Source organism: Perna viridis, chromosome 5 (genome assembly GCF_037379345.1).
Source record: "Perna viridis isolate PV_CMFRI_1.1 ecotype Kerala chromosome 5, ASM3737934v1, whole genome shotgun sequence".
NCBI classification, from domain to species: Eukaryota; Metazoa; Mollusca; class Bivalvia; order Mytilida; family Mytilidae; genus Perna; species Perna viridis.
The window spans coordinates 48,209,737-48,220,838 of NC_142449.1; the positions used below are offsets into that span (position 1 = coordinate 48,209,737).

General features: G+C 32.3%; 1 protein-coding gene across 1 annotated transcript; it reads right to left on the reverse strand.

Moving 5' to 3' along the window:
- Positions 1-301: 301 nt before the first annotated feature.
- On the reverse strand, positions 302-8,777 carry LOC148618032 (mitochondrial import receptor subunit TOM40 homolog 1-like). Its single transcript, XM_088585853.1, has 7 exons — positions 8,477-8,777; positions 6,619-6,785; positions 6,242-6,343; positions 5,700-5,805; positions 5,360-5,491; positions 3,184-3,369; positions 302-2,537 (listed from the first exon to the last, which is right to left on the reverse strand). Exons 1-7 carry the CDS (start codon positions 8,643-8,645, stop codon positions 2,386-2,388), a joined length of 1,014 nt encoding a protein of 337 aa, XP_088441979.1. The 5' UTR covers positions 8,646-8,777; the 3' UTR covers positions 302-2,385.
- Between the last annotated feature and the right edge of the window lie 2,325 nt (positions 8,778-11,102).

The following is an 11,102-nucleotide window of genomic DNA, read 5'->3' on the forward strand; positions in this document are numbered from 1 at the left end:
TCTTTCTCCAAAAAGTCTTGATTTAGCTTGCATGGATTATCTGAACAAGTTGTATGACATCTCGACTGGGATATACGAGACTTATTAGATTCACTGTGTTTGTGTATAATACAGGAAGAGTTAGTAATGGAAAAAGGAAACACAGATATCAATATGTGACAAGTGCACAGGTGTATGGGAAGAAGGGTGGGTGGTTAGTTACAATATGCCTTAAAAATTGAGTTGATAAAACAGTGTTAACCACTGTGGGTATTTACACTTCCCACCCTCTCAAAAAGCGCTGAATGAAACAAACACAATATTAAATATTAATATACATTTTACTTCAGCATCATGTGCCCACAATTTAAACTGTGATCAATGCAGTCACTTCAAATAGACATCAAATATCTTTCATAGTTCTAACATGCTGTTTATAAAATCTATCCTATGACATTAAATTAGCTTTCAATCAAAAGCCAGTAAACTTTTAAGGCCAACTACCAATTAATAAGGATTTGGGTGGTCTAGAATACATCTTAATTACAGATGAAGATAGAAAGGAATTTTAGTTTAAATGGGTATGTAAGTTAATTGAGCCTATGGGTATATGAAATAAATAAAGCAGAATCGTTTTCTATTGGAAATAAATGCCTATGACAATTGTCCAGTTATCTACCTTGGGAAGTTAACCAGTAATGGTCACTCAAACCAAAAAAAAAGAGAACAACTCTTATCCCCTGCAGTTAAGTGTTTAACTCTTTAACTGATATTGAAAATGAGTCCTCCCGATAATCAATAGCATTGGGTACATTTTTGTACCTGCAGTAAAGCATAACTTAATGATCTCCCCAAGATTTACATATAGCATACTAGAAACTCCCGAATTTCAATAAAGCATCTTGCATCTAAAAGTAATAGCATCACATTTGTATTAGACCCTATGAGAAGTTCTTTTGGGATAGCACTCTGGTAAAAATATAGCATCAAGGTAATGTGATGTATATGGCTCTGGGGAGATCACTATAAGGGGTTGTGATAATCAAGAATTGGATACATTTCTGTCCCTACAGAAAAGCAATACAAGTTAACTGATAAAGTGTATGGAACATTGAGCAAATTTCGTCCCCTGCAGAAAAAGCAAAAACTAAGTTCTTCATCATACATTCTAGAATATTGTCAAACCACGTACAAGCAAGAATAAGAGTAGTGTCAGGCTAATTTTTGGTCTTGAGATCTCCCCTTCACCACTTGTACATATAGCCAAGGACAAATATAAAAGCATTTAGGCAAACCCAGTGTTTTTAGAGATTCCCATTAATCTGAATAAACAATACACCTGAAGTTAAAAATTATGGTGGCAAATTTAATCATCTGTGAATTTACAACAATTTCTACCCACTATGGCTATCACAAATTACTTCTTTTCTGGGTACCTCATTACTTCAATGACATATCAATAAAATGAAAAAAAAAAAAAAAATTTCTTGCCATCAACAAGGTAAAACCCTTGATACTTTATGCAACAACAAAAAGGTAACAAAAGTCCCCTCATTTATTTGTTAGGCTGAAAATGACCTGAGAACCAAACAAAAAAAAAATTAAAATGTATGGCCTTAACTAACAAATGAACAACCTTCATGTGATATGATGAATATTCATGAAATTATTATCAAATTCAAGAAATGCTGAAATGCTTACATAGATTTTGTGAGAATTTAATATAATTAGTAACCCCTTCAATGAATCAGAGAGATAAAATGACAGTTCAGTTTCCAGGAGTTTTACAATAATCTAAAAATTGATTATAAATAGCATCATCCTTGTTAAACACAGTCATTCTTAAAGTAAATACTCGTATCATGCAATTTGATTGGTGAGCAAAAACCTGAGCTTATAACTGAACACAAGAATATAAAATCAGTTTAGGAATTAACCTACAAAATTTGTAGTCTTGACTCCACCCCACAATCTTTCAGAAAATACACGACTTAAGTCCCACTGTAAGAATAGCCGTACCTTCAGAGTAAATAATAGACATCTATAGACATAATGTAGCATGAAAGATATAAAATTGCATATTTAATGATAATAATAGGTGTTATGAAATTTGGTGTTGATCAAGTTGTGATGACAGTAATATAGAATATCATTTTAATAAAAAGTCATTAACTAACATTATTCTCTAGTAGCCAGAAGAATATACAGCATTTAACACTGACACCTATCTCAGTTCTTATGACATACAACTGAAAGATATATCCTTGGTGAATGGTTTGTATTTGGCTGTTTACGAGTTAATGATGCTCATCTTTGAAGTCTTTCACACACACACACAGATACACACAACTATTGTCAATATATTCTCACACAAATTTGTACAATAAGTAAAAATATTTCTAATAACTATGATCCTATAATTAGGCCTATACCAAACCGATATTGTGGTTTTTGAAAGTTACTTAAGTTGGCCATGGAACTCAAGGCAAAGGTAAATGGGAAAGGCAGCAGTTTTCTTTCCAGTGTTGCCTCTAAACCCCAGTTTGTATCTACACTCCCTGAAAAATAAAATCAACTGAATAGACTTGTGTAAACAACATTTCACAGGAACATCTTCATTATTTGTAATAATTGGACTTATCTATTCACTGAGTGATAGACAGTAACGGTAGGCATGTAATACATGTTCAAGTAGATTGATTATATTTCCAAACTGAAATATTCCAAGACTGATCCAAAAATATCCTTGATGATTAATGATTAGGTAGAGGTGTTTAGAAATTTAAGATTGAAAAAAGGGCTATTGTATATAGGTATTTTTTAGACAAGTACTTGTGTAAAAAAAAATACTGCAACTGAGTTTTTCAAGGTTCACGCTAACATATACATTTCACATTAAAAGTTTTACTCCAAAAATGCAGAAAAAATCTTTCCAGCTACTGTCAAGTTTTATTTAGTCTTTATTTGTATACTTTTTTACAAAATTTCAAGATTTCCCCTATGAAAAGTTTTCTTGGTTTCTGGCAATGACATCAACTAATGTCTCTACTATCTTCAATGAACTTAAACAAGTCAAACATTCCTTTCAAAACAATTCCACTATAACGTAACTGACCATTTCTGTAACTGTAATGCAGCAATGAAATATCTATTGAGATGTAAATGCTTCATTGGATCCAATAAATATTTAACAGCTAAACATACCTCTAAATGTGATAGAAGCCTCTGGTACTTCTAACTGGTATGCTAATCGACAGACACTTTCTTTTTGTGCTATGCTCGTTTCTATTTCTGCTCCTACATCCAACTCATCTGTGACCTTGTGATGGTAACAGAAGTGGGCACCACCAACCAATGGACTAATGTTTCCTGACAATGTCCATTTATCACCTGATGGAATAGAAGGTAAAAAGTGTATCATTTAAAAAAAAATGTTCTGAATTATTACCATATTTTTCGTACTTTAAGTCAATAAATACTTTTTTTCAGTAAAGTGTCAGCCTCAACTTATCATCCACATTGACTTATGAAGGACTTTTCAAGAAAAAATGTTCATCTACCATGCATTTTATTAGATTTGTCTTTTTCATTTTTGATTGCTTTCATTAAAAATTTTGGGTAAACAATCAATGAAAGCCGTAACTCAAACAGTCAAACGGGCGATCATATTCGCAGATTATTGGTCAGTGCCACTATACATTATGAATGAATACGATAATGTTAATATAAACTTTGAAACCATTAAACAAAGTCTAAAAGATATGTTAACAAAACTCTTTTTTTTTACTGGTAAGACATTATCAAGTGTTCAGGAGTTATCGGTCCTTTAATATGCAAATTTACACACCTGGGTGTCCACACTTGACATGTTTACGATTTTGTACTCCTGATGATCTACAGCTTCAGAACAATTGACATGCAATTCAATAAAAATAATTGAACTTGGGGACAAAGTGCACTTTAACAAAAATACAAATATTAATTCAATTCAGAAATAATATACAAGGTAACATCGCTGGAATAATATGCTGTGAAAAAACAAACAATCAACTCGGACCTCCGCTGACACCTACTATATAAATGCACATGTCTGACTCTTGACTTATCTTGCAAATTCAACTTATCAATGTTTTTTTTTTTCGTCGTTGTTGGTCAAAATTAGGCAAATTGACTTATACTCCACATGAACTAATAGTCCGAAAAATACGGTATACAAACTGGATGCATCTGGATACTTTTTTTTGTAAATTTTGCTGTAATAAAAACCAGGTAAATGAAAGGTATACCAACTGCAGCATGATAGGACTGTAACCAGTTGAACCCTCTTTACTTGGGGCAAGTGTGGACACAATATCAATTGTTGACACAGTTAAACATAGGGACAGTTCATTGTAGATGCAAACACTCATTTGGATACAATATTGTACAATATTTTAGAATTAAATATCAGTAAAAAGTTTGGCTTTCAGGGTGTATTCCTTGAAAAGAGGAACAATTTATGAAAAAACAATATTCATTAAAATAAGACGAAAAATAAAATAAATAAGACTTCCAAAAATTGATGTTTTATGCCCCTTCAACCACCAGTTACTCAAAAATGGTGAGAAATATTCAAATACTGACTGAAAAATGCAGATGTGGACTTCCTGAAGGAATCCAATGAAAAAAAAATTTCAAATAAGACAAAAAATAAAAAAGTTTATTTTTTTAGGTGTGGCCCCTCCGATTCCTTGTAAATGGAAAAGAGATACAAGAAATCTGATTGACAAATGCAAGCAGAGATTTTCATAAGGAATACAATATTTTTTTTTAAATCAGATCAAATTAAAACAAGTTGATTTTTAAGGTGTGGCCAAGGTGAGCAATGCATTATATTGAACTGTTATAGATATTCTTCAAAATGTACATGTCATTCATGGAGTCCTCATGGAGAATCACAATCAACACTTTAAAAAAAAAGGATGGACCTTGTTCGATTTTGATATTGAATTATGGCTTTAAAGTACCATCTATTTAAATTTCAATGGTCTTAAAATCCTGTTTTAAAATAGGCCCAGGTTGCTCATTTACTTTTTACTGTTAGTGTTCTCTGTCAAAATTATCCCAGCTCCCAATGAATGGATTTATTTTAAATTTGGTGTGTGGCTTGATATAAATGAGGCATATGTTGTAAACTTTTCTGGATGCTATCCGATATCAACTTCCAGTATGAGTGGGGGTATGCCTAGGATGATTTTGCGTGCAACTTTATGTTTGCCTCTGTCTCTGTTTTTTTCATAATCTTTGTCCCTTAACTTTAGAATTTTGAATATCATTCCAATAATAATTTCCTTTGATTCTATTTCTATTCTCATGAAATCAGATAAAGCATTAAACTTACCAGTATATTTAGTGGCTACAGATAACGCAGTGAATTCTCCACCAGGAACTTGAGGTCCATACTGACATACTAACTCAGCACCAAGTGACAACCGTGAAGTTATTTTCTGTAAATACTGTGTAACTGCTATACCTGATATAAAAAAAAATTTCAAGATGTATCAAAGGGTTAAGTATTTAGTAAATATGTTTTATATGGTCTTTCAATTCATTTTTGTTTAAATAGCTTCAGCCGTCATATTTGGAAGGGCAAGTAATGTTTTATTTTCCAAGACGGCTAGTACTAAGATTTAAAGGTCTATCCTAACATATAACATGAAAGCTATAGACTCACTCCATACCTGAGCTATTGATAATGTCAATATTTCCTAAGGTTAATGAAGCAGTAAAATCAGATCCTCTATAATCTACGGAACCTTGTGTTGCTACACATTTACTGTCTTGTATCTGAAAAATAAAGGTAGCTTATGAATTTGTCAGTCAGAAAAGGCTTCTCTAATATATTCTCATTTCACTGTTCCTGAAAAAAGTTTGATTTGTTGTTTTGGCTGGCAAACTTTTTTTTAAGAATACTTTCAATTATTTATTGGACATAAAAAATACTCAAATAGAGGAAAATACATTATTTTCAATAAACATTGTAAAGGCATTGAGATTTCAGACACTACTATATCAATGAAAAGTATAGTTACCATGAATAAATTGAAAGTTTCTGAGAAAAATAATAATGAATTTGAGTTGATATGGAATTTAAAGAAATGGGATTATGAGATTTCCCTATACCTCAAGTTTGGTGTACTTTTTGAAAAGTTCCAGGAAAAAAAATCTGAATCAGATTGAGTTTAAAGGTATTAAGTTAAAACATAATATTTAGTATACAAACCTGAGTTACAACTTTTGATCTTATTTTTGATGAAAATGCATGTATAATATTTGCATTCAGATTTCCATTAGCATCCATATCACCAAGGATAACAGGAAACATCTGTACATAGAAAGCAATTAACTTAATAAAGTCAAACAAACTTAAAGTTGTGCTTTACTTTCATGCATCTCTTTTTATATCATACTGTTAAACATGCAGTAAAAAAAATGAGCATTTGGTTCACACTACTAAACATAATAAAACTTACAACTTAGAAAACCAATTAATGTAAGATTCTTTATCACTTTGTCTGATTGCACAAAAATGAAGTACATGTACATACTTTATGCAGCTTTACATTTATAAAAAAAAAATAAATCAAGATATTATCAAACCTCCTGTGGTCCAATCTGTTTGCTGCCAACATAAGTAGCACCAAATCTGTACCCTGATGCTGCTGGATTCATTGTGCTAAGATTGACTGTGTGACTAACTTGAAAATGACTACTCAAACCTTTGGAAAATATAAATTTTCCTCCCTCAAAGCACTGTGGAAAAATATCTAAAATGGTGAATAAAAGAAGTATAAATTGCCAGAGCAAAATGCGTAAATAACTTTGTAAACTTATGTTTCATGTCCAAGTCTTCACAAAAGTTGAAACTTCTTGCAGGACATTTGGTACGGCACTTATAAAACTTTTGTCAGACCGAACACATCCATGTCGGACCAAACTTTTGGGGAAAATTAACAAATGCCATATGAGACAATGGTTGATACCTTTTGAGTAGACTTTCTACTATATTTTGTTCATATTTTCATTTGTTCGTTGTTACAGGTATGTTTTTATTTTGATTTTGATACAATGATGTACTTTAGGATCGAAACATGTGTCCTACATTGTTGACCTCTATTATATCTTTTCAAATTATCAAAAAGAGACATGGCTTGTTTACATTTTCATGTGGTGGTTCCCTATATATTCAGATGACACACCCATGTATATTGACTAAGTATCGCGTGATTTCATTGGATGATATTATCAAGAAACCAATCAAATCGTGTCATACAAATAGGAAAATCGTTCAGGTGTCGTATGAAACAATTGCTGAACATTCGGTCCGAAGGTAAAAATGGAACTATCAGACAGAAACAAATATTACCAGACTGGTCCGGCACGTGTATGAAGACAAATGTCCACATGCAAAGTGTTGAACAAAGTTTTCCCACAAGTATTACGAAAGTTTTAATGATTTTAAAAAATTTCAGATGTTAGGACACATCCCGCAGATGCATGATGTTTTAATTTGAAGCAGCCAGCAAGTTTTTCATGCCTCCAGGATGCATGTACGCCCCTTATCGAGAACCCAGAGTCCACATTGTATTTTGTTTAGAAAAAAATATAATCAACGTTTCCTGTTTCTATTAGCTTTAATCTAACATTGGGAACCAGTATTTTCATAATCTAGTTATTTCATATTCTGTTCATTTCGACCCAGACAATATTGTATCTGGCATTATAATCTCACTCGTTGGGAAGGAGATCTTTTTGTAAGGAAATATATCATGGCCTATCAAATCAATAAAAATAGTTTGGCATTTCATTGTTGAACTACATTGTAGGACAGTTATCAATATGTTATGACAAAATAATACAGGGTGTCTGAAGTCTAATTAACATTTATCCCTTAACATATCTCTGTATTTTTTGGTATATAATATGGGTCAGACAAAAAGTTGATATTTCTGGCAGAACTTGCTACTCTGTCAGCACCCATGTCGGACAGAAAAAAAAATTGTTTGCATCTCTGCAATGCAGTACAAAATATTACAAGTTTCACCAAGTGTTTAATAGACATTGACAAGGTAGAACTAAATTGATGTGGTTGAATTTATTTGAATGGTAAGTACTCATGCAATTGTACGTATTATCAATTTATGTAACAATCTGATATAGACAGTTACATGGAGACACTTTTTACATGTACCTTGATTCCTAATTTCCTATATTGGCTATAACAACGCAGTAAAATCATATCTGAATCAGACAAATATTAAGTTACAATAGCTTTTCGTAGGTTTGAAATTTTACCCAATGGTTTTGTTCACTTGCTTTTAAGGATATTGCTTTTCCCATAATGGCCATATTAAAAGAAAATGAAGATGAGTGGCCAAGGTCAGGGATTGAGAACAGAGGTGAGGGCATTACTGAAGTTTCATCATTAAAAACAAATATACTAGTTTTTGTTTGCTACCTTTGCAACTTCTATGAAGCTCTTCGAATGTACCAGGGTTGTTCTCATTTGGTGTTTGTTCAGTAGGTTTTTCTTGGTCAGGTAAACTTGGGGGTGGTTTCGGTACCAGAGGGGGTGGAGAGAGTGCCATCCCTGGTTCGGGTTGACCAGCAGCTAAAACGTTGCCCATTGTGTGTTACTTATTCAAATGTCACAATAAAATAAATTTGTTCAATGCTAAACAAGCGATATTATGTCATCTCTCTAGCCGGCAAATATCATGTGTTTGACTGCCATGTGCTCGCATGCGCTGAAATAAACGGAAATAGAGTATCAGCAAAAACTTTATCGGTAACATTTTTATTTCCGCAATTACTGATCACGTTATTCAAGTTTAGACATAATTAGAATATTGCATATGATAAAATATCAAAGAATATCCTTCAGTTGTAAATAAACAATTAATGCATATACATAGTTCGAATTATGCCTATGCATACATAATTTATTAAGAAAAATTTGAAATTAGCATATGCGCATAATTAAGCATAGGCAAAATTCGAATTATGCAGAAGATAAGACAGGATAAGATAATTTTATTCCAATTGAAGGCCTTTAGTTAGAGCATAGAATTACATCTGTATTGCTGAAGCTGCAATCAAGGGATTATGCTAACTCCTTTTTATTGTGATAAAGAGACGACCATTTGATTATGAGGTGGGGCTGGCCGTTTTGGGAAATTAATATTCTGAAAAAAAAAGTTGAAAATAAATTATATTATGACATTAACCTTCCTACATTGAAATGGAAATACAGGAATGTCAGGCCTTCAAGATGCATATACGTGAGAATTTGCAAAAAAAAATAAAAATCAAAGAAAAATTCCGCTTATAATCAGTTTGCATGGCTATCGAGTTGCATGGGGTTAATGTAATTAATATTTTGACTAGTGATTTAAGGTGCACTAGGTTGTGAGTGTGGAGGAACGGAATTCAAACCTCTTACATTGTAGGAGTAATTCTGCCCCTATCAAAACTGCCACTGCCTGGCAAGCTTGGCACCAAGTCAGAGAAAAACTTCTACAACCTTCTATAACCTTGGTTCCCTTGATTACTCTTCTAGCAGACAACCTCTAGCATTGCTTGAGTAGGACAGATATTTATTTTCAAAAATTTGCAAATCAGACAAATTATTTTCTAATGTTATACGGTTAGATTGTTTATTTTCTTTATACAGTGACTGTGCAGTAAAATATGGAGGCCAGAACATGTATTTCTTTTATTTTCTATGTAGTGGAAGCCAGGATATTTATTTCCTAATTTTTCCAGGCAAAGATATTTATTAAAAAACTGCCAGCCTGCCACTCAGAATCAAATTGTCGTCCTCTATTAATAATACGGTATACTCACAGACTAATGTAACCACAGAGACTTACGGTCATGAGTTATATCCCTAAAATGGACAAAAAATGTACTAAAATGTTGTTTTGACTATTTTTGACATTTTAATACCCATGGCCATACACTAAAAAGCACTGATAAGTGTGTTCAATGAAATATACTAAATATTAATGATTCTTGACACAATACTGCAAGAACTAAATTCCCTAAATGCAAATTTATTGCTAAACATCTTCCAAGGTAAAAAGGGAAGTCCCTCAAATCTACAGGTGAAGACACCAGTAGATCTTGATTTTATATGCAGAAATAATAAAATATCATTTAAAAGTTTTTTTTATTCTGAAGGATAAAAAAACCCAAAATTAATACTTCTGATTTTGTGCTGATCAGGACCACTGACGAGTTTCTGACACCAATGTTTTATTGAATTAGAGAGACGTTTACATTGTAACGCTACGAGTCCCAATCTGATAGATTTTACATGTACGAGTCCGTGATTGTGTTGTTACGATTTATAAGTTACCACTGCACAGTATTGTTTTTAGATGGCTGCATCGTATTATTATTCAGACGTCTGTATTGTAAAGTTATCGAGACTATAAAAAGTATCAAAATTGAAAGAATTACTTAACCCGCTATATCACATGACTGCTGAGATTACTTTCTATATAATTAACAAGACCACCCTATGAATATTTATATGAATATGAAGTGTTGCCGGCACAGCTGATCTTTTATAGAGATGTCTGCATTATGTAATAGCAGTCAGACAACGGCATACTAAACCATCACTAAAGTACGAAGACCTCTGGGTTATTTAATGACCGAGTCCACCGTATTGTCTAATTATTAAGACCATCATATAGTATAAATAATGAGACTTCTGTGTTATCCAAAGACTGAGACCATTGTATTTATATTGTTACGAGACCATCATATTAATCAATGAGACTTCTGTGTTACCTAGTGATTAAGATCACTGTATTGTATAATTATTAAGTTGACTGTATTGAATAATTACTGTGACCATATGTATGAAATAATTACCGATACCATCATATTGTATAAACAATGAGACTTCTGTGTTACCTATTAACTCAGATCACTGTTTTGTATAATTACTGAAATTACTGTATTGTATAATTATCGATACCATCATATTGTAAAATCAATGAGACTTCTGTGTTACCTAGTAACTGAGATCACTGTATTTCATAATCAATGAGACTTCAGTATTATCCAATGAC